This window comes from Thamnophis elegans, chromosome 2, assembly GCF_009769535.1.
Source record: "Thamnophis elegans isolate rThaEle1 chromosome 2, rThaEle1.pri, whole genome shotgun sequence".
Classification (NCBI taxonomy): Eukaryota; Metazoa; Chordata; class Lepidosauria; order Squamata; family Colubridae; genus Thamnophis; species Thamnophis elegans.
In genome coordinates, this window is record NC_045542.1 from 157,923,883 (window position 1) to 157,947,956 (window position 24,074).

At 44.2% G+C, this 24,074-nt stretch overlaps 1 protein-coding gene and 1 long non-coding RNA gene across 2 annotated transcripts; both read left to right on the forward strand.

Moving 5' to 3' along the window:
* Positions 1–1,403: 1,403 nt before the first annotated feature.
* LOC116504770 (zinc finger protein 84-like) lies at positions 1,404–8,349 on the forward strand. The gene is made up of 2 exons (XM_032211993.1): positions 1,404–4,188; positions 7,469–8,349. Exon 1 carries the CDS (start codon positions 2,651–2,653, stop codon positions 4,022–4,024), a length of 1,374 nt encoding a protein of 457 aa, XP_032067884.1. The 5' UTR covers positions 1,404–2,650; the 3' UTR covers positions 4,025–4,188; positions 7,469–8,349.
* A 10,954-nt stretch (positions 8,350–19,303) lies between these two features.
* LOC116504812 lies at positions 19,304–21,210 on the forward strand. Its single transcript, XR_004254853.1, has 2 exons — positions 19,304–20,049; positions 20,949–21,210. It is a non-coding gene; the product is annotated as an uncharacterized LOC116504812 (long non-coding RNA).
* The last annotated feature ends 2,864 nt before the right edge of the window (positions 21,211–24,074 follow it).

Sequence of the window (24,074 nt, forward strand, 5' to 3'; positions counted from 1 at the left end):
GACTCACACAGGAGAGAAAGCCATTGAATGTCCTGATTGTGGGAAAGGTTTCAGTAAGAAATCCAGATTGGTTAGACACCAGATGATTCACACAGGAGAAAGGCCCTTTAAATGTCCTGATTGTGGGAAAGGTTTCATTGAGAATTCAAGCCTGGTGACTCATCAGAGGATACACACAGGAGAGAAACCCTTTGAATGTCCTACCTGTGGGAAAAGCTTTAGTTATAATTCTAGCCTGGTGAGACACCAGAGGACTCACATAGGAGAGAAGCCATTTTAATGTCCTATCTGTGGGAAAAGCTTTAGTGATCATTCCAATGTGGTGATACACCAGAGGACTCACACCCGAGAGAAATCTTTGAATTGGCTAGTCTGTGGACATTACTTCAAGCATACACCATCCCTTATTGCACACAAGGTAATCTATATTAGGAAAAGAAGCTGAGTTTAGAGAATGCTTGAATTTCATTTGTGATCTATTGAAAGTATAGGTGAATTATTAGGTTATTAGTATAGGTTATTTTATTCTCTTATCTCCATATAACAACATCCAGAACAAAAATCCACTATTGTCCCCATCCATGCCTTATTAAATCTGCATTAAAAATGGTATTGCAGGGTGTCTTTCTAAAAAGATTAGCCTGGTGATCAGTTAGCCATGTGGTTTGATGGACTATTCTATTTTTGCCCCTCTTTTTTTTACATTTTTTGAGGAAGTGGGAAATATTTCTTCTGTCCTATAGAGGCAATCAGACCATCCTTCTTAGGCTCAATTTTCTATGTCCTGCTGTATGTTTCTCTGTGTGATCTAATGGGAGACTTCAGTGCAAGCAGATTTATCGAATTTACACATGGCATTTAGAAGATAATAAAATTTCCTCCTCCAAGAATGAAGTTTGATGGTTGATTCTCTTGGATGCAGCCCTGGCCAGCAGGAGTGAAGCTCGTTCCCCTGGAGTGTCTGGCCTGATGCTGCTGCCATGCCCTAAAATCCATTCATGAGGAAAGCATACTATAAAACGTTCATGAACTTTTAGGGCTTGGCACATAGCTAATCTTCGTAAGGTGAGCAGCATCCCATTTTAAGGCTAAGTTACAAACATTGGTTGCTAGAAGTCAAAAACGATTTGATAGCATTTAATCAGTGGAAACATGTTGCAAATGCCTTAGGTAGAAACTGGAGAAGGATGTTTTTCTGCCTCCTATCTGGAGATGGTGCTCAAACAGGGAACACCTGTGCCTAGAAAGCGGATAATACCTGTGGTTGAGCTTAAAAGAGTTAAAACCATCAAGTACTGTATTGCTAGAAAGGTTGGAAGGTGATGGGAAGAGTAGAAGGAAGAAAGTCCAGTTGCCTTTTGAAAAAAGCACCTTTGTGAACAGCTGAACTCTTACAGATCACTCATGGGAGGAGAGTGGTGTGCAGAGTGGCTTTTGTGCTCTTCCCATGGTCGAAGCAGCAGCTGGAAGGTGAGTTGAGGGCGGGTGGGAGGAGAGTCCTGGAAGCAGAGAAGCAACTGGGCTGAAGCATCTCAGCTGCTGCTGCTGCAGGTTCCTCCCCTCCCCGAATTTAAGCCCACTGGTGCTGCACGCTGTGAAAGTGGTGGCTGCAGTTTTCTTCCCGGTGGGAAGATTGGAAAAGTCTCTTCCGAGTGAAGGTGGATTCTTTGGGAATGGCTTCCCTCCAGAGGTTGTGGGGGCTCCCATCACTGGAGGGTTTGTGACAGAGCTGGGAGGGATCTTGCAGATGTTCTATTCTGATTCCCTGATCAAGCAGGAGACCAAATATCATTTCAGACAAATGGCACAGTAGAAGCAGATCTGCACATGGTCCACAACATTTGCGGTAATCCTAGCACTTGTTCCGTGACTGCACTTCAGCAGTGTGTGGTTTTGAAGGTGCAGGAAAGGGAGTTGCAACAATTCGGGTTCTGCCAAGAGTTCCACATATATGGTGGCCGCAGCATCCCACACTCATGATCCCCATTTGTGACCTTCCCAGCTAGCTTCTGACAAGCAAAATCAGTGGGTATACTGGCAGGAAATTGCAAGTCACAGTCATATGAAGTTGCCTTGAACAACCCACTGTAATTAGCTTAACAACTACAGAAGAACAGATATAAGTTAGCACTTTCATGTGATATGATGCTTAATGATTGAGCTGCTTAGTGACAGAAATATGAGTTCCAATTGCAGTAGTTTAAATAAGGACTACTTGAGTTGGGTTTCACCAGAGGGGTTGTAGATAGTATTTTCTTCTCTTATTTGCAGCTGAGGACTTCTATAAGCAAAAGTGGTCTATACTATTTTTCTTTTTTCACATTATCTCTAACAATTTTATAAACAATTAAAGTTACATTTTTATTTGAATCTTACAGACAAAAAGGATGGCGATGAACGCTCTGGACAACTGAAAATAACAAGCAGCGAAGGGAAGAAAATCAAGCCAGAAATCAGAATATTTTCCATTCCTTCAGAAAACCATACAATTCTGATCCTCCTCCAGCAGCTGATAGCCAAAAGAAGGAATAAGCAGATTATGCAGAACTCAGGGATACAGTGCATGAAAAAGTGAAGGGAGAAACCTTATGAATATTCAGATTGTGGGAAAGGTTTCATTAAAAATTCCCATCTCCTGAGACACAAGACCATGCACAGAGGAGAGAAAAACTTTGAATGTCCTGATTGTGGGAAAAGTTTTAGTCAGAATTCCCACCTGGTGAGACACCAGAGGACTCACACAGGGGAGAAACCATTTGAATGTTCTGACTGTGGGAAACATTATAGTCAGAATTCCCACCTGGTGATACATCAGAGGACTCACACAGGAGAGAAACCCTTTGAATGTCCTATCTGTGGGAAATGTTTCAGTGATAATTCCAGTCTGGTGATACACCAGAGAATACACACAGGAGAAAGGCCCTTTGAATGCCGTATTTGTGGGAAAGGTTTCAGTCAGAATATCAATCTGGTGACTCATCAGAGGACTCACACAGGAGAGAAACCCTTTGAATGTCCTGATTGTGGGAAAAGTTTTAGTCATAATTCCAGGTTGCTTAGACACCAGAGGTTTCACACAGGAGAAAGGCCCTTTGAATGTCCTATCTGTGGGAAAAGCTATATCGATAATTCCAGCCTAGTGATACACCAGAGGATTCACACAGGAGAAAGGCCCTTTGTATGCTGTATCTGTGGGAAAGGTTTCAGTCAAAATTCCCATCTGGTGCTTCATCAAAGGAATCACACAGGAGAGAAACCCTTTGAATGTCCTGATTGTGGGAATTGTTTCAGTGACAATTCCAACTTAGTTAGACACCAGAGGACTCACGTAAGAGAGAAACCATTTGAATGTCTTTATTGTGGGAAAAGTTTCAGTCAACATTCCTACCTAGTGATACACCAGAGGACTCACACCGGAGAGAAACCCTTTGAATGTCCTGACTGTGGGAAAGGTTTTAATCGAAATTCCCATCTGGTGAGACACCAGAGGACTCACACAGGAGAGAAACCCTTTGAATGTCCTATCTGTGGGAAAAGCTTTAACCACAATTCCAGTCTGGTGATACACCAGAGGATTCACACAGGAGAAAGGCCCTTTGAATGCTGTATCTGTGGGAAAGGTTTCTGTCAGAATTCAAGCCTGGTGACTCATCAGAGGATTCACACAGGAGAGAAACCCTTTGAATGTCCTAACTGTGGGAAAGGTTTTAGTGATAGTTCCAGCCTGGTGAGACACCAGAGAACTCACACAGGAGAGAAACCCTTTGAATGTCCTAAATGTGGGAAATGTTTTAGTGATAGTTCCCATCTGGTGACACACCAGAAGACTCACACAGGAGAGAAACCCTTTGAATGTCCTGATTGTGGGAAAGGTTTCATTAAGAATTCCAATCTGGTTACCCACCAGAGGACTCACACAGGAGAGAAACCCTTTGAATGTCCTATCTGTGGGAAACGTTTTAGTGCTAATTCCAGCCTGGTGACTCATCAGAGAATTCACACAGTAGAAAAACCCTTTGAATGACCTGACTGTGGGAAAAGTTTCATTAAGAATTCCAGCCTGGTAAGACACCAGAGGATTCATATAGGAGAGAAACATTTTGAAGAAGTCTCACCATGGAGAAATCTTTTAAATGTCTGGTCTTTGGACATTGCTTCAAGCATAGATCATCCCTTATTGCACACAAGGTAATCCGTATAAAGAAAAGTGGATGAGATTAGAGAATGCTTGAATTTCATTTGTGATCGCCCATTGAAAGTAGTGGTGAGAAATTGATTTTTTGAATTTTGGCCTGATTTATTTTGCTCAAACATTTCTCAGTATTAAATGTGTAGGTGGAGAGAAAAGGAAAATGGAAAAAAGGAATTTTGGATGGAGCTTTTGTATGTTGATTATGGAATGTCCACCTGTAGAATTTCAGTCTTCTACCTTGGTTTCATCCAGATTTTGAGCCCCAGAATTCCGTAGACAGCATAAAAGTAGTCCTCAAGATATAACTATGATGGGCCTTGAATTACGGCTGCATATTGCAACGGCTCTTAGATGAAATTGCTTTCCTTTACTACCCAAATTCCCCTTCTCTCCCTGAGGCAGCCATTAATCAAATGTGCGAGTCGCTAAGCAGAACACTGTCTATTCAGAGCTGGGGAAAACCCTTGGAGGCCTTGCGCAGAGTCAGGCTTGCCTGCCATAGGTGTCTCCAGGCCTCCCCCACCCTCCAAGACACCCTTGTGCTCTGTATCCTAACCCTTGTGTCCCTTTGGCCCTTCATTCCCTCACCCAGGTTCCCCTTGCACCAGGCTCCCACCCCACCCCACCAGACCTCACACCCTCTTACCTTTTGAAGACCTCTGAACCTCATGTTGGGGAGGGAGGGAAGGACGTATATCATTTGGTCTCAGGACTTTGTCCTGGAAGCAGCCCCAATTTTCATTGGGCCCCGGATTCATCTGTGGTAATGGTGCAATGGCCACATGGCATCCTGCTACAAGCGGCAGCATAACATACGCATACTTGACTCACATTCTTCTCTGCCTTCTCAGAAGGGAAGCAAGAGTGAAAGAAAGTGAAGTCAAGTGGAAATGGTTGGAGTGCGCTTAGAGGAGTTTAGCCAAAAGGGAAAGGATAGCTTTTTAAAACATCATTTCCTCAAAAGATAATCCTCCAGAAGTTAACTATTTTTTAATCAGCTGAGAAACAGTTTGGAGATAGCTTGCATGGACTGCGAGATAAGCTATGCGATGTCTAGCGGTGAGCAGCCATAAAAGAAGTCAGGTGGCGGTGCAAAAGGTGTCAGGGCGTAGGCCGTCTGGCTGCAATGATCCTAAGGTAAGCAGGTAAGATATGCCCTGAAACTAAGACCTGGTGCTTATTTTGGGGCCCAAAAGAAGATGAAATTGGGTTGTATTTTCGGTGAAACACGGGTATGTAACACAGTTCCCTCTAATGTGCGCGGCTGCGCGGCCCCGCACATGGCAAGAAACCCCTGCGCAGCAGTTTCTAACTGTCGCGCAGAGATTTCTTTCAAAGCAAACGTGAGGAAGTCCTTTGCAGGCGGCTAGAACTGGCCGCCCGCAAAGGACCTCCCCAAACTTGTTTCAGCGGCAGCTCTCAGCCTACGGCGGCAGAGTCACGCAGGCTGTGGAAGGAGGGGGAGGAGGAGGGAACCAAAGAGAGGCTTTTTCTGGGTCTGCGCCCCACAGCCAGGACCGTCCTTGCGCCTCAAGCCGCGTTTCTTCCTGCAAAGCCCTTCTGGCGTCAAGCGGAACTCTTGGGTTGCCCGAAGGGCTTTGCAGGAAGAAACGCGGCTTGAGGCGCAAGGACGGTCCTGGCTGTGGGGCGCAGACCCGGTAAAAGCCTCTCTTTGGTTTCCTCCTCCTCCTCCTCCTCCTTCCACAGCCTGCGTGACGCTGCCGCCGTAGGCTGAGAGCTGCCGCTGCCGCTGCTGCACAACTGCGGGAGGGAGAGCGAAAGCAGAGGTAGCCTCAAATTTAATTTAAATTCTTTAAAAGAATTTTTGGATTTCTCCTCACCAAACCTTTAAGACTGAAAGTTTTTCCTAACATGAACTTGAGCTAATATACTTAATATGAGAAAGGTGCAGCAATTAACACTGCTTTTTAAAAAGAACAATATTTCTCAATTGTTTATGTGTATGAAGTCTGCCTATCTTAAGTTCCTACTATACAAAAGGCATTACCTTCTAAGGCAACCTGTATACAATACATTAGTGGCCAATGTTACATTGCTCCTAATGACAAAATTAGAGCTGTGTTAAGCCTATGAAAAAAATCCCAAATGAATAAAATCATTATTAAGACCCAATGAAAAAATTACAAAAATTATGCATAAACTTTCATGTTCCCCAAATTTCCAATCCAAAACTTAACCCAGATTCTTCAGACATAGATTTGTAATTCAGAGTCAGACTCGATTATTAGAATGAATGCATTAATCAGGGGTGAATAATGTTGGTGAAATCTCATCTAACCTTCCATAATAATAACATACATACACAAATAGCTGACAGCCACATCTCTGAAACACTATTAAATCTGAACTAAATGTTTATCTAGAACTCAAATAAATAGCTGCTTTGGTTTTATTTTTTTTAATATTTATCAGTCTCTCTTTTATTCCATACTTCTGGTTGAAAGACTATTATATGTCATGCTAAACAAATGCATATTCTAGTGGCGGTGGAGGCTCGTTGGCGTCTTCAGCAGCAGCCCTACCTCCTGTGAAAAAAACCGAAGATGGAGCAGATCCACGCAGATGACGTTGCTGCAACATGACTGGAGGAGGAATTCTGGGAGTTGAAGTCAGCAAGGCTTAAAGCTGTCAGGTTTGAAGACCCCTGGGTTTTTTTTTCCTAAAGGGTTAGGGGTGCAAGGGTCTTGTAACTTGACAGCTTTAAGACTTGCGTGCTTCAATGCCAGGGTTTCTGAGCCAACATTTTGGTTGCTAAGCAGGACCATTGTTAAGTGATACTGATATTATATAACACTTTTAATTAAGCGGGTACCTTGAATAAACATAACTTTGAGTTTCAAATAACACTGATTTCGTTGTTGTCTTAGGTGACATCTGTGAAAAAAATTCAGGTGCTCAGGCATGAAAATATGCCGCTCAAACACTATACTTTTCCGCTCACACTGAAAAAAAAATAGAGGGAACATTGGTATGTAAATATGTATAATCTGTCCCCAGCACTTCCAGGTATATTCGATGATAAATCTTTGGAATTCTATGAACTCACGATTGACCCAAATCAACAAATTTCATAACTGAATGGGTATTTGACATGTATATTGAAAATGTAAATCATGAATGTAAGAGATTAAATTAGCATTTTGGCATCTTTGCGTTTTATTTTAATGGATGCCCTTGGATCTGTTTTTTAAAAAAATATTGTGCATTCATTTTATAAACCATCATTAAATTAATCCTTTTATGTGAATTTTATAGGCAAAAGAATGCCAAAGAGAACATTCTGGAGAACTGAATCACAAGCAGCATTAAAATGAAAAGGAAACCAAGGCAGCAATCAAAATCTTGTTATTTCTTCTGGAAATCCCCAAAACTTTTCTTCCCCGGCAGCTTACAGATAAGGAAGACAAAACCAGGAAAAGAGTTTTGAGCTGGACAAAATGTAGACTATCTGGAAGAAACAGATCCACCCTGGAGAAAAGCCATATCAGTGTCCAAATGCAGCAAAAGCTTTAGTCAGAACAGCTTCCCTGTTGCTCATGGAAAGGTTCACACCGGAGAAGAGCCCTACCCAGCTGTCCCAATGTGGCAGAAGCCGCAAACAGTCCAAACTGATAATGAATACTCCAGAGGACTCACACAAGAGAGAGACCATATGAATGTCCAGATTGTAAGAAAAATATCAGTCGAAATTCTAGTTTTTGGCAACACACCAGAGGATTCACCCAGAAAAAATACCCTTTGAATGTCCTGACTGGGAAAAATTTCAGTCATAATTTTGAATACACCAGAGGATTCACAGAGGAGTGAAGCTTTTTGAATGTCCTGACTGTGGGAAAAGGAATGGTATTTGGGAGTGGTTGATACAGTAAGTCTTCGGGCTTCTGTCTGGAGGAAGGGAGAATTATCAAGAATGTTTATACTATCTGTCTTATTGGAGTATCTGCACACCCACACTATTCAAAGACACACAGAGGCTGTCCCCTTCACCTACCTCCACATAAAGCAGGGTCCTCAAACTTTTTAAACGGAGTCAATTCACGGTCCCTCAAACGTTTGGAAGGATGGACCAGCTGAGTGGGGCATGGCTAAGTCGTCATGTGACTGGGTGGGCGTGGTCCATTAAACAATACATAGCAGCCTCCTTTTCTATTCTTTTTAAGGAGAAGTTTTTGCTTTAGAGTTTTACCAGGTGCCCAAAAGTAGCACCTGGTGGCCATTTTGAAAGGGGTGGGAGTGATTTATGTGGTGGGCAAGCCGCGGGATACAGTCTGAGCCTCCTCGGTTGGGGCGACTCCTTGGAAACTGCTGCCCGGATTGGGTGTTTGGAAAAACAGGACAGTGCAGAAAGGAGACGAGGAGGGGCCATACCCAAGACCAGCTGGCAGATGAAAGTTGCAAGGCTCTACCATTGTTCTTTTGGGTATGACTTCCCCGCACATGTCTCCGGTCCATGCCCAAACTGGCCCGGAAATGGCATGTCATCTCGCATCTGTCCTTAGCCGCCTCCTGCCCGGCTGCCAGCTTTTTGACACGGGGAGGGGCTGCTGGTTGGAGCAAGGGAACCGTTGTGCTCACCTCCCGTGGCTGCTTATGGCAATGCATAACTAGAATCGGAAGAAAAGTGGGTCGTTGTGGCGGAAAGAGTCAGTGCAACATCTGAGAGCTTGGATGAGAAGGTGCGAGCAAAGCGGCAGCTGCTTTCCCCGTTAACTGAGCTCATTAAGCCAATTGGGGTAAGGAGAAAATCGGTGCGGTGGGTTCAGTTACCGCTGAGAGCAGCTGCCGCCTCGCTTGCACCTTTTCATCCACGCTGCTTGGTGTTGCTCTGGTTTTTTCCGCCACAGCCACACAGCCATTTCTTCTACCTTTGCCTTGGCACTTGCAACCGTGGGAGCCCAGCTCTGCAGCTCCCTTGCTCCAGCAGCCTCTGTTTGTTTCCAAACATTTGTGGCCAGGCAGGAGGAGGATAAGGATGGTTGCAAGGTTTCCCTCCACTCCAACCTCAGGCCCTGCATCCAGCCCGCGAGTGGCCAATGCATCACTTCCAGAGTCATCTGGCTGGCGATCTTCTGCACACTTCCCTTGCAGGCCAGGCCGGCTTCGGAAAACACCACGGAAGGGGTCCGATGCTGCGATCTCCCACGGCCTTCCCTCACAAGCGAGACCGGCTTTGGGAAACATCCAGGAAAGGGTCCGATGGTGAAATCTGCCACACACTTCTTTTGCAGGTCAGGCTGGCTTTGGGAAACACCCGCTAAAGTTTCCAATGCCACGGTCTCCCATGCAGGTCAGGCCACTTTCAGGAAACACTCGGGAAAAGCTCCAAAGCCACGATCTCCTGCACGCTCCCCTACCACCCTGCACACGTCAATCCACCCACCGCATCACCCCTCTGCCAGCATGCCCTCCCCCACCCACCGGTCCATGCCCTTTGGCCTTACATTTGCGAGCAGTAATGAGCAGAAGTACGCAGATGTGTGGCCAGATTCTGCAAGGTCTATATAAGGCTGATGCCTGAAGGAGGGATGATGATGGAGGTGGGAAAAGCCGCCAACACAAGGAGTGGATGGAAAATGAGGGGGCGGGGCTTAATCCCACCACTGCGTGGCCTGGATATATTGTGTTGACCGGCCGTGCCTGGCTCGCAGGCCCTAGTTTGAGAACCCTGACATAAAGCTTCCCCTGGCTGGTTCTTGCTCTGTAGCACTAAGGCCCAAGTACTCCTACCCCGCTGCCAATTCCATGGAGTGGAAGAGCCCCCTCAGTCAATTTCCTTCCTAAAGAGGTAGCATAAAAGAGATTTCCAAACCCCGTCCTGATTGTGACTCACAAATGATGCTGACCAGTTGCCCAGTAAAGCAAAATATTTTGCACTGGTTATCCACTGCATTAGTAGGAATCCCGGGACTCAGTGTGCAACGTCAAAAATATTCATAGCCTGGCTTGCACACTAGCTGATCTTAATTTGGCCTCACAAATCCTGGATGCAATAAACTAAGGCAGGATCAGAAAACTATCCTTGGGAACGGGCAGCCTTTGATTATGTACTAAGGCACAATCATGGCTGCAAAGAATGTTGGGACATATGCTTGCTTCAAACCTGACTAAAAGCTCACAGAAAGTGACATCAGGCATCTTAAAAGAATTGGCACAGAAAATCACATTTCTACTTAAAAGAACTTCTGCCCTTCCTGAGTGGAAAACACTCCTTTTGGGGGCCACTGCCATAATCATGAGAATCCTCTGCTCCCTCCACCATTGTCCCAGTAGCCTGCAAAATCACCTCCCATTTCAATAGACCCCTAGTAAGGATGCCAGGCAAATATCCCTCATGGTCTGCCAGATATATAGAAAGTACAGAGACCATTTTAATGGTTCATAGGTTGGGCAATATATGTAAATATATATAGCACAAAAGGGGGAAATTGTGGGAATTCCCCCCCAGAATGAAATATTTGAGGGATATTAAAAGAGGTAGAATATTATATTTCTCCAAAGGAGAAATGGGGAAACACATTCTTAGGGGCAGAAAGCAGCCCCCCTTCCTGTCTTTCTTAATAGCCTACAGCAGATGCTCATTAAGAAATCCTGGGCCAGCCTATTCACAAGCAAAATACCTTCACCTCCAGGTAATGGGATTAAGGACAGGACATCCCTTCTCCCCAGTCATTGAAAAAAGTGGAAACAATACAGTTCCATTAAGGAAGGAAGGCTAGAGGCAATAGATAGCAGGTCTAAAATCAATTACACATGTCTGACAGGATTGGAAGTGCTAATTAAGACCCATCATGAGCCTTTGGAAAACAAGAAATAATCAAATAATAAAAGCCCACAAAGGAAACCTCAACATTACAAAATACTGTAAACTGTATAAAAAATCCTTGCACTCATCAAGGTAATTTGTCAGCTGTCCCAGAACTGTATGTTGTGCTTCTGCTCCTCAATAAACTGACCTTCTTTCCTAAGCACCTAACCTCCATTTTATTTCCAGAGCTTCTTTCCTGGCTTGGAACTGAACCAGATGGATTTTTCTTTCAACATCCTGCGATTTTTTCTTCTTGGAGGTGCCTGCTTGTTACCCCGGTGGTAGCAGCACCAACATGCTGACAAATTTGTTGCAACAGCCTTGGTTTTGGAGCTGTGAGACAAATTATACGGTGGAAAATGTTTCATTTCTAAAAAAGCATTGTGCTGCTTTTTAAATAGTTTTTGAGAATGAAAGAAATGGCCATTGGCAGCATTTCAATGAATGTGGGAGTGAGATAATGTAATTCTGTCTTCCCAACACATAGGAGATGTTTCAGTTTCTTTCATGCCTCTCAGGGCTTTTTAAAATTTTAAATTTATACATACACACAAGTATATTTCTAATGGGTCACAACCAGGAGCTAAGCTAAGCAGCATCCCATTTCACTAGGCTAAGTTGCAAAGATCACTTGCTAAACGATTGATAGTATTTAATCAGTGGAAACTTGTTGCAAGCGCCTTAGGTAGAAACTGGAGAAAGATTTTTTTTCTGCCTCCAATCTGGAGATGGTGGTCAAACAGGCAACATCTGTGCCCAGAAAGCGAATAATACCTGTGGTTGAGCTTAAAGGAGTTAAAACCATCGAGTACTGAATTGCTAGAAAGGTTGGAAAGCAACGGGAAGAGTAGAAAGAAAGTCGAATTGCCGTTTGAAAAAAGCACATTTGGGACAGCTGAACTTCCTGTTCCGGATCAGATGAGGAGAGTGGTGTGCAGAGCGGCTTTTGTGCTCTTCCCATGGTCGAAGCAGCAGCTGGAAGGTGAGTTGAGGGCGGGTGGGAGGAGAGTCCTGGAAGCAGAGAAGCAACTGGGCTGAAGCATCTCAGCTGCTGCTGCTGCAGGTTCCTTCCCTCCCCGAATTTAAGCCCACTGGTGCTGCACGCTGTGAAACTGGTGGCTGCAGTTTTCCTTCCGGTGGGAAGATTAGAAAAGTCTCTTCCAAGTGAAGGTGGCTTCCTCCTGAGGTTGTGGGTGCCCCCATCACTAGATTGACGCCCCTCCCTCTTTTGTGGCAACTTCTCAAGTATTGGAAGATGGCTATCATGTCTCCCCTAGTCCTTCCTTTCACTAGACTAGACATACCCAATTCCTGCAACCTCTTAATTATATTTTAGCTTTCAGCCCCCTAATCCTCTTTGTTGCTCTTTTCTGCCTTCTTTCCAGAGTCTTAACATCTTTTTTATGATATGGTGACCAAACTGTCTGCAATTTTCTAAGTGTGGTCTTACACTTTATAAAGTGATACTAGTACTTCACATGATCATGATTCTGTCTCTCTGTTAATGCAGCCTAGTACTGTATTGGCTTTTTTCCCCCGCTGCAATACACAGTTGGCCCATATCTAAATTATTATCCACTAGGACTTCAAGGTTCCTCTCATAGTTATTACTTGAGCCAAGTGCTACCTATTCTATACCAGTACATTTGGTTTTCCTTGCACAAGTGTAAATCCCCTTTCCCCCCTCCATTGAATTTCATTTTGTTAGGTAGGGCCCTGTGTTCTAATCTATCGATATTCTATTCTCCTGAGCCTAGCTTCTGAGGTGTTGACTATTCCTGCCAACTTTGTGTCATTTGATGCGTTCCTGTTCGATTCCTTCATGTACTATATTCTATTGCTTGTGTTTGGATTATATTGAATTCCAGTAAGACGTGGTCACTTGCCCAATGTTCCAACAACTTCAACTCCTTCTATCGCTTCTCTATTAGTAAGAATTAGGTCGAGTACAATTTTTCCCCTAGTTCCCTCCTCCACCTTTTGGATGATAAAATTGTTTTGTTAAGTAGATTAAGAATCTTTTCAATCTCCTACTAGCTGTAGTTGGTCTCCCAGTTGATATCAGGACAGTTAAAGTCTCCCATAACAACTTGATGTTGCCCTCTTGATATGGTTTGTAATCCATGTTACAGACGTGGATTTTGACTGAAAATGACAGATGAATAACATTTGCAAGTTTTCTTACTTCCATGTCTTACCAATAAATATGGTATTTTTTTCCCCATCCACGTATTAACCAGATTCAATTGTGGTTAATCCATCTTTGGTTGCGCAGGTTGTCCTCATTTACCACTTTTTCCCTGAGCTTTCAAAGTTACTAGTAGAAGCAGATGTGCACCTGGTCCATAAAATTTGTGGTAATCCTAGGACTTGTTCCTTGACCGCATGTCAGCAGTGACTGTGGTTTTCAAGGTGCAGGAGAGGCAGTTGCAACAATCCGGGTTCTGCCAAAAGATGCACATTTATGATGGCGGCAGCATCCCACACTCATGATCCCCATTTGTGAACTTCCCAGCTACCTCCTGACAAGCAAAATCAGTAGTTATACTGGCAGGAAATTGCAAGTCACAGTCATATAAAATTGCCTTTAACAACCCACAGTAATTAGCTTAACTACAGAGGAGCAGATGTAATTTGGCACTGTCATGGGACATGCTTAAAGATTGAGCTGCTTAGTGAAGAGCCGAGGTGGCGCAGTGGTTAAATGCAGCACTGCAGGCTACTTCAGCTGACTGCAGTTCTGCAGTTTGGCTGTTCAAATCTCACCGGCTCAAAGTTGACTCAGCCTTCCATCCTTCCGAGGTGAGTAAAATGAGGAGCTGGATTGTTGGGGGCAATATGCTGACTCTGTAAACCGCTTAGAGAGGGCTGAAAGTCTAACTGCTATTGCTATTGCTATTAGTGACAGAAATATCAGTTCTAATTGCTGTAGGTTAAGTAAGGACTACTTGAGTGGGGGTGTCACCAGAGGGGTGGTAGACAGTATTTTCTGCTCTTATTTGCAGCTGGGGACTTCATGAGCAAAAGTGGTTTATACTTTTCTTCTTTTTTCACATCATTTCTAACCAATTAAATTTTATAAACAATTAAAGGTACACTATTCTTTGATTCTTACAGACAAACTGGATGGAAATAAAAGCACTTGGAACAACTATAGATAACAATTAATGTTGAAAAGGGAAGAATATCAAGCCAGAAATCAAAATATTTTCCATTTCCTTCAGTAAACCATATAGTTCTGTTCCTCCTCCAGCAGCTTAGGACAAAGAGAAAAAATCAAGAAAGCAGTTATGCAGAACTCAAGGATACATTTCATGAAAAGCGAAGGGAGGTTATGTATCATTCAGTAAATGCAGCAAATATCTGGAAGTCTGTTGGGAGGAAAAGATCCATAGTAAAGCTACATAGAGCAGACAGGCCTCTCCCTGTGAGGAAGAAGACGGCTTGAATGAAAGCACCCTAAACAAGGCATTGTCCATATTTTTGACTTCCTCAAGAATATCAGTTGTGCAAAAGTTCTATACATTTGCCTATTGTGGAAAAAGCACAGATGGTAAATCACAGCTGATAATTCACAAGAGGCTCCACGAAGGAGAAAAGCCATACACATTACCTGAATGTGGCAAAAACTATGATCACAACAGGTCCCTTGTGGTTCATCGACGCATCTTCACACAAGAAGAAAGCTACAAAAGCTTCATTAGAAATTTCCATTCAATATCCTGACTGTGGGAGAAGTTTCAGTCATAATTCTTCCCTGGTTAATACATCAGAGGATTCACTCAATGGAGAAATCTTATGTCTGTCAAGACTGTGGGAAATGTTTCATCAAAAATTCCCACCTCCTGAGACACAAGATCACGCACACAGGAGAGAAACCCTTTGAATGTCCTATCTGTGGAAAAAGCTTTTCTGCTAATTACAGCGTGGTGACACACCAGAGGATTCACACAGGAGAAAGGCCCTTTGAATGTCCTATCTGTGGGAAAGCTTTCAGTCATCATAGCAATCTGGTGACTCATCAGAGGACTCACACAGGAGAGAAACCCTTTGAATGTCCTGACTGTGGGAAACGTTTCATTACAAATTCCCGCCTCCTGAGACACAAGATCACACACACAGGAGAGAAACCCTTTGAATGTCCTGACTGTGGGAAACATTTCATTACACATTTCGACCTCCTGAGACACAAGATCACGCACACAGGAGAGAAACCCTTTGAATGTCCTGATTGTGGGAAAAGTTTCAGTCAAAATTCCCATCTGCTTCTTCATCAGAGGACTCACACGGGAGAGAAACCATTTGAATGTCCTGATTGTGGTAAATGTTTTATTGATAATTCCAACTTAGTTAGACACCAGAGGAGTCACACAGGAGAGAAACCTTTTGAATGTCTCTATTGTGGGAAAAGTTTCAGTCAGAGTTCCTACCTAGTGATACACCAGAAGACTCACACAGGAGAGAAAGCCATTGAATGTCCTGATTGTGGGAAAGGTTTCAGTAAGAAATCCAGATTGGTTAGACACCAGATGATTCACACAGGAGAAAGGCCCTTTAAATGTCCTGATTGTGGGAAAGGTTTCACTGAGAATTCAAGCCTGGTGACTCATCAGAGGATACACACAGGAGAGAAACCCTTTGAATGTCCTACCTGTGGGAAAAGCTTTAGTTATAATTCTAGCCTGGTGAGACACCAGAGGACTCACATAGGAGAGAAGCCATTTTAATGTCCTATCTGTGGGAAAAGCTTTAGTGATAATTCCAATGTGGTGATACACCAGAGGACACACACCCGAGAGAAATCTTTCAATTGGATAGTCTGTGGACATTACTTCAAGCATACACCATCCCTTATTGCACACAAGGTAATCTATATTAGGAAAAAAGCTGAGTTTAGAGAATGCTTGAATTTCATTTGTGATCTACTGAAAGTATAGGTGAATAATCCCCTTTTGAGTTATTTTATTCTTTTATCTCCATACAACAGCATCCAGAACCAAAATCCACTATCCTCCCCATCCATGCCTTATTAAATCTGTATTAAAAATGGCATTGCAGGGTGTCTTTCTAAAAAGATTAGCCTGGTGATCAGTTAGCCATGTGGTTTGATGGGCTATTCTATTTTTGCTTCTTTTTTTACATTTTTTTGGGGGGAGGGGAATATTTCTTCTACCATATGTAGGCAGTCAGACCATCCTTCTTAGGCTCCATTTTCTATGCCCTGCTGTATATGTTTCTCTGTGTGACCTAATGGGAGACTTCAGTGCAAGTAAATTTACAGAATTTACACCGGGCATTTAGCAGATATAAAATTTCCTCCTCCAAGAATGAAGCTTGATGGTTGATGCTCTTGGATGCAGCCCTGGCAAGCAGGAGTGAAGCTCGTTCCCCTGGAGTGTGTGCCTGATGCTGCTGCCATGCCCTAAAACCCTGGGAGCCACAGGAAATCAGTCATAAAGTGTTGGGGTATTAGAGAGGTTTTGTCAGCACTTCTTCATTGGATAATCAGGAAAGAAAACCACAAGACTCCATTGATAGAAATCAAGTGTACTTTTACTAGTTATAAATGAACAGAAGCGTAGCAAAGCGAAGTCTATTTAGGCGCGAAAGCAAATGATATATAGAATAACCCATTCCCCACCCCTTGGCATCCCATGTACAGTCCAATCATAATTCTCCCAAGTGTCAGGTGTGAGATAACTTCGAAAGGCATCACCAAGATGGAATGTTGGTGCTGTTGGCCTTGGCGAGAACTTTCCTCCACATGCACAGTAAGACGGGCAGTAGAAACTCCAGAATCTTCCTCCAGCACAATTAGCAGTCCCCTCCCAAATACCATGCCCTCCCTCCCTGTTTCAATGGCAGCTGAAGCAGCAGCAAAGCAGAGGCTGACATCCGGCCCTCCTCCGGAAAAAGGTGGTCAGATCTGGAAAACGACAAAACACAAACAAACAGACAAACAACAAAAACGGAGAAAGAAAAACGCGGGGGGGGGGAGAGAGAGAAAAAAGTCAGGAAGTAGGGACAACTAGGGCTTGTCAGGATAAGCAGAATAGAACTGGCGGAGCAGCTGGGGGCCCCGGAGATGGGACTTATCCACCCACTCGGCATGAGACGGGGGAAAATGCTTCCAAGCCACCAGGTACTGAATTCGGTTCCGCCGTTTGTGAGAGTCCAAAATTTCTTGAACCTCAAAATGCTGTTCACCATCAATCAATAGGGGGGCAGGTGGCGGATCCACCGGTGGACGTAAAGATGAAAAACGAACAGGCTTAATGAGATTAACGTGGAAAACAGGATACACACGGTTGAGGTTCTTGGGCAGCTGCAAGCGAACCGAAACAGGATTGATGACCTTGATGATGGGAAATGGGCCCACATACTTAGGCCACAACTTCTTGGATTTTTGTGTAGTTTGAAGGAACTTTGTGGATAGATAAGCTTGATCTCCCACCTTGTATTCATAAGGTGCAGCACGTTTCTTATCAGCCTGCTTCTTATGCTTGCGATGCGCAGCGTCTAAAGCACGAAGTGCCAAAGGCCAAACACGCCGTAAACGCTCACTCCAGTCAGAGATCGAGGAAACCTGTGGCTGCTCAAGAGGAACTTCAGGAATAAGAACAAAGTCCTGGCCAAACACCACTTGGAAAGGGGTGAAACCAGTGCTGCTGTGTACAGAATTATTATAAGCCACCTCCGCGTGCAGCAACAAGTCCACCCAATCATCTTGCTGGTAGTTGATGAAACAACGTAAATATTGCTCCAGAACAGAATTAGTCCTCTCACAAGCCCCATTAGTCTGAGGGTGGTGGGCAGAGCTTAAGCCCTGGGCGGAGCCAATACGCTTAAGAAATTCTTTCCAGAACACAGAGGTGAATTGCACACCCCTATCCGAAATGATGCGCTCAGGCACTCCGTGCAACCGGTAAATGTGAGAAATGAATAGTTTGGCGAGGGCCTTCGCAGAAGGAATCCTCGGGCAAGGTACAAAATGAACTTGTTTGGAGAATAAGTCAGTAACCACCCATATGACTGTGTGCCCCTGGCTCTCAGGAGGTTCGACAATGAAGTCCATAGAAATCTCATTCCACGGAGCGACAGGGCAAGTTACAGTTTGGAGCAACCCCTGTGGTTTTCCAGGCGGGCGTTTAGTGGCCGCACAAACGGGACAGCCGGCAACATGAAGTTCAATGTCCTTTTTCAAAGAGGGCCACCAAAACTGCCGTTTGATAAGATGCAGCGTCTTCACGAATCCAAAGTGCCCCGCTAACTTGGAATCATGAGCCCGTTGGAGGACAACCAGATGAAGAGAGGTAGGGACATAAAGTTTTGCCCCAATCCATGGCAAATCATCCCTCATGGTGCATTCACTTTGATGTTGCTGGAACCAATCATCCTGAGGAAGGGCCTTCTTGAGGTTGGAAAGAAAATCTTGAGACACGTCTACCTTAGAGCGTCTTTGCTGTCTAGTAACTACAGGAGCAGCGAAGCTTGACGTGAGAACAACGGGCTGGACAACGCTGAGCTTAGAGCAGTTGTACTGAGGGAGTCTGGACAAAGCATCAGCCATGAAGTTCTTCCCCCCCGGGATGTATTTCAGAGTGAAATTAAAACGATTGAAATGTTGAGCCCAGCGCATCTGCTTAGGGGAGAGTCTCCTGGGAGTTCTCAAAGCCTCCAAATTTTTATGGTCAGTCCACACCTCAAACGGGTGTTTAGCGCCCTCCAGGAAATGGCGCCATATGGCTAAAGCCCAACGAACAGCAAACGCTTCTTTCTCCCAGATCGCCCAACGTCTCTCAATGTCCGTGAGTTTATGAGAGGTGTATGCACAAGGTTGTAATTTAGTCTCCTTCTGGTAACTCCTGCATCCAATTCTTCAGAATCCTCTTTTTGCCCAACTCCCAAAGTCCATCGGGGGCGAACCACAGGCTCTTCCACTCTTAGGCCAGCCAGCCTTTCAGGTAAAGATGGGTCTGCAGTTACCCCTTCAGTCTCCTCTTCATCGCTCGCTCGCAATGACATTTTCTTCGTTCCTTCTTGTGAGTACACCCCCCACGGTAGGTTGAAACTCCTGGTGGGGTGTGTGTGAGACTTCGCTTATTGTCAGCACTTTTTCATTGGATAATCAGGAAAGAAAACCACAAGACTCCATTGATAGAAATCAAGTGTACTTTTACTAATTATAAATGAACAGAAGCGTAGCAAAGCGAAGTCTGATTATTTAGGCGTGAAACCAAATGATATATAGAATAACCCATTCCCCACCCTTTGGCAGCCCATGCACAGTCCAATCATAATTCTCCCAAGTGTCAGGTGTGAGATAACTTCGAAAGGTATCACCAAGATGGAATGTCGGTACCTTTGGCCTTGGCGGAAACCCTCCTCCGCATGCGCAGTAAGACGGGCAGTAGAAACTCCAGAAACTTCCTCCAGCACAATTAGCAGTCCCCTCCCAAATACCATGCCCTCCCTCCCCGTTTCAATGGCAGCCGCAGCAGCAGCAAAGCAGAGCCTGACAGGTTTTGATCTCCACTGAGAATCACCCCTAAGAAAGCTGAAGTGTAATTCTAGAAAACCTTCATGAACTTTTAGGGCTTGGCACATAGCTAATCTTCGTAAGCTGAGCAGCATCCCATTTTAAGGCTAAGTTATGAAGATCAGTTGCTGGAAGTAAAAACCACTTGATAGCATTTAATCAGTGGAAACCTTTTGCAAACGCCTTAGGTAGAAACTGAAGAAGGGTGTTTTTCTGCCTCCTATCTGGAGATGGTGCTCAAACAGGGAACACCTGTGCCTAGAAAGCGGATAATACCTGTGGTTGAGCTTAAAGGAGTTAAAACCATCGAGTACTGAATTGCTAGAAAGGTTGGAAAGCGACTGGAAAAGTAGAAGAAAGAAAGTCCAGATGCCTTTTGAAAAAAGCACCTTTGGGAACAGCTGAACTTCCTCTTCCGGATCACTCATGGGAGGAGAGTGGTGTGCAGAGTGGCTTTTGTGCTCTTCCCATGGTCGAAGCAGCAGCTGGAAGGTGAGTTGAGGGCGGGTGGGAGGAGAGTCCTGGAAGCAGAGAAGCAACTGGGCTGAAGCATCTCAGCTGCTGCTCCTGCAGGTTCCTTCCCTCCCCGAATTTAAGCCCACTGGTGCTGCACGCTGTGAAACTGGTGGCTGCAATTTTATTCCCGGTGGGAAGATTGGAAAAGTCTCTTCCAAGTGAAGGTGGATTCTTTGGGAATGGCTTCCCTCCAGAGGTTGTGGGTGCTCCCATCACTGGAGGGTTTGTGACAGAACTGGGAGGGATCTTGCAGGTGTTCTATTCCGACGCCCTGATCAAACAGGAGACCAAGTATCATTTCAGACAAATGGCACAGTAGAAACAGATGTGCACATGGTCCACAACATTTGCGGTAATCCTAGCACTTGTTCCGTGACTACACTTCAGTAGTGTGTGGTTTTGAAGGTGCAGGAAAGGGAGTTGCAACAATTCGGGTTCTGCCAAGAGTTGCACATATGTGGTGGCCGCAGCATCGCACACTCATGATCCCCATTTGTGACCTTCCCAGCTAGCTTCTGACAAACAAAATCAGTGGATATATTGGCAGGAAATTGCAAGTCACAGTCATATGAAATTGCCTTGAACAACCCACCGTAGTTTGCTTAACAACTACAGAGGAACAGATGTAAGTTAGCACTGTCATATGACATTATGCTTAATGATTGAGCTGCTTAGTGATGCAAATATCAGTTGCAATTGCAGTAGTTTAAGGACTACTTGAGTTGAGTTTCACCAGAGGGGTTGTAGATAGTATTTTCTTCTCTTATTTGCAGCTGAGGATTTCTATAAGCAAAATGGTCTATACTATTTTTCTTTTTTCACATCATCTCTAACATTTTTATAAACAAAGTTACATTTTTATTTGAATCTTACAGACAAAAAGGATGGCGATGAACACTCTGGACAACTGAAAATAACAAGCAACCTTGACAAAGGAAGAAAATCAAGCCAGAAATCAGAATATTTTCCATTCCGTCAGAAAACCATACAATTCTGATCCTCCTCCAGCAGCTGATAGCCAAAAGAAGGAATAAGAAGATTATGCAGAACTCAGGGATACAATACATGAAAAACTGAAGGGAGAAACCTTATGAATATTCAGATTGTGGGAAAGGCTTCATTAAAAATTCCCATCTCCTGAGATACAAGACCATGCACGCAGAAGAAAAAAACTTTGAATGTCCTGATTGTATCTGTGGGAAAGGTTTCAGTCAGAATTCAAGCCTGGTGACTCATCAAAGGATTCACACAGGAGAGAAACCCTTTGAATGTCCTAAATGTGGGAAATGTTTTTGTGATAATTCCATCCTGGTGAGACACCAGAAGACTCACACAGGAGAGAAAGCCATTGAATGTCCTGATTGTGGGAAAGGTTTCAGTCACACTTCCAGGTTGGTTAGACAAAAGACTCACACAGTAGAAAAACCCACTGAATGACCTGACTGTGGGAAAGGTTTCATTAAGAATTCCAGCCTGGTGAGACACCAGAGGATTCATACAGGAGAGAAACATTTTGAATACATGTCCCCCCTAGTCCTTCCCTTCACTAGACTAGACATACCCAATTCCTGCAACCCTTCTTTATATTTTAGCATCCGGGCCCCTAATCCTCTTTGTTGCTCTTTTCTGCATTCTTTCCAGAGTCTCAATAACTTTTTTATGATATGGTGACCAAACTGTCTGTAATTATCTAAGTGTGGTCTTACTCTTTATAAAGTGGTACTAGTACTTCACATGATCTTGATTCTATCTCTGTTAATGCAGCCTACTATTGTATTGCCTTTTTTGGACCACTGCTCGCCCATATCTAAATGATTGTCCTCTAGACTTCAAGGTTTCTCTCATAGTTATTACCTGAGCCCAGTACTACCTATTCTGTACCAGTACATTTGGTTTTTCTTGAATAAGCGTAAAGCCCTTTCTTCCCCTTCATTGAATTTCATTTTGTTAGGTACGGCCCAGTGTGCAAATCTATCAAGATTCTCTATCTTGAGCTTCTGACGTGTTGACTATTCCTGCCAACTTGGTGTTGTTTGCAAATTTGATGTGTTCCGGTTCGACACCCTCATCAAAGGCATTTATGAAGATATTAAAGAGTATTAAAGCAGAACCTTGGGGTACCCACTGCTTACTTCTCTCCATATAGGTATAGCCCCATTAAGGAATACACTTTGAGTATGATTTGTCAGCCAGTTATGAATCCATCTCTGTGGATTGATGTACCTATCCCACATTTTTCTAATTTACCAAGAAGTAGGTTACTACTTTGTCAACTGCCTTTCGAAATCCAATTATACAATGTATTTGATTGGTCCGCTAATTTAGGCACGTTGTGCAAGAATGATATAATATAGGTTTGGAACGATCTGCTTTTGAAAAACCCATGTTGACTTCTGGTTATGTATTTGCTTGCTTCTAGGTGTTTGCAGTTCTTTTGCTTCATTTGCAGTTTTGGGGGCTTTACGGTTCTGGAGATTTTGTGATGATGCATGAGTGGCATTTCGTTTTTATATATATAGATTTTCCAGTATTTCCCACACTCCTTGCACTGTTTTCTCCTTTAGGATTTTAATCCATGAAATTTTGCTTAGGCTCTGAACTTCTTAAAATCAGCTCTTCTAAAGTTTAAGACACTTGTTGGATTATATTCTGTTGCTTGTGTTTGCATTATTTTGACTTCCAGTAAGACGTGGTCACTCTCCCAAGGTTCCAGCAACTTCAACTCCTCCTATCACTCCTCTATTAGTAAGAATTAGGTTGATATAGTTTTTCCTCTAGTTCCCTCCTCTTCTTTTTTGATGACAAACTTGTCAGCTAAGTTGGTTAGGAATCTATTCAATCTCCTACTTGCTGTAGACTTTGTCTCCCAGTTGATATCAGGGTAGTTAAAGTCTCCCATTATATCTTGAAGTAGCCCTCTTGATATAGCTTGTAATCCACACGTGTATTGAAAATGACAGATGAATAAAAGTTTTTTTTTTATTTCCGGGTCTTGCCAATAAATATGGTATTTCCTGCCCCGTCCATGTATTAACCAGGTTCAATTGTGCTTAATCCAGCACTTCCTAAAAAATAGCTATTGGCATCTTTGGTTGCACAGGGAGTCCTCATTGACCACTTTTTCCCTGAGCCTTCGAAGTTACTATGGCACAGTAGAAGCAGACGTGCACCTGGTCCACAAAATTTGCGGTAATCCTAGCACTTGTTCCGTGACTGTCCTTAGCCTCCTCCTGCCCGGCTGCCAGCTTTTTGACATGGGAGAGATTGCTGGTTGGAGCAAGAAAACTGTTGTGCTCACCTCCCGTGACTGCTTATGCCAATGCATAGCTAGAATTGGAAGAAAAGTGGGTCGTTGTGGCGGAAAGAGTCAGTGCAATATCTGAGAGCTTGGATGAGAAGGTGCGAGTGAGGCGGCAGATGCTTTCCCTGTTAACTGAGTCCATTAAGCCATTTGGTGTAAGGAGAAAATCAGTGCGGTGGGTTCAGTTACCGCTGAGATCAGCTGCTGCCTCGCTTGGACCTTTTCATCCACGCTGCTTGGTGTTGCTCTGGTTTTTTCCGCCACAGCCACACAGCCATTTCTTCTACCTTTGCCTTGGCACTTGCAACCGTGGGAGCCCAGCTCTGCAGCTCCCTTGCTCCAACCAGCAGCCTCTGTTTGTTTCCAAACGTTTGTGGCCAGGCAGGAGGCCGATTAGGATGGTTTCAAGGTGACATGCCACTTCCTTGCCAGTCCGGCTAGCGGGTGGGCAAGCAGGTTGGCTTCAAAGAAAAGTGCTGCACTGGGCGATGCATCCCCTAGTCGCGGGCTAGATGCGAGGCCCCAGGCAGACAGAAGGACAAGAGTGCGACAGATGGTCCAAGCCACCGTGGAAACCAAGAGGCCGGCCTGAAAGGCACAGGCTAAGACTCCAATGGCTTTCTGGCTCATCGAAGCAGAGATGGGCAAGAGGCTGGAGAGCACACAGTGCCCCAATGCAACATTCCCACAGGGGCTGCCT

What these genes read in the sequence shown, in the direction of transcription:
- LOC116504770 (XM_032211993.1), top strand. Translation starts at nt 2,651, where the DNA reads ATGCACAGAGGAGAGAAAAACTTTGAATGTCCTGATTGTGGGAAAAGT.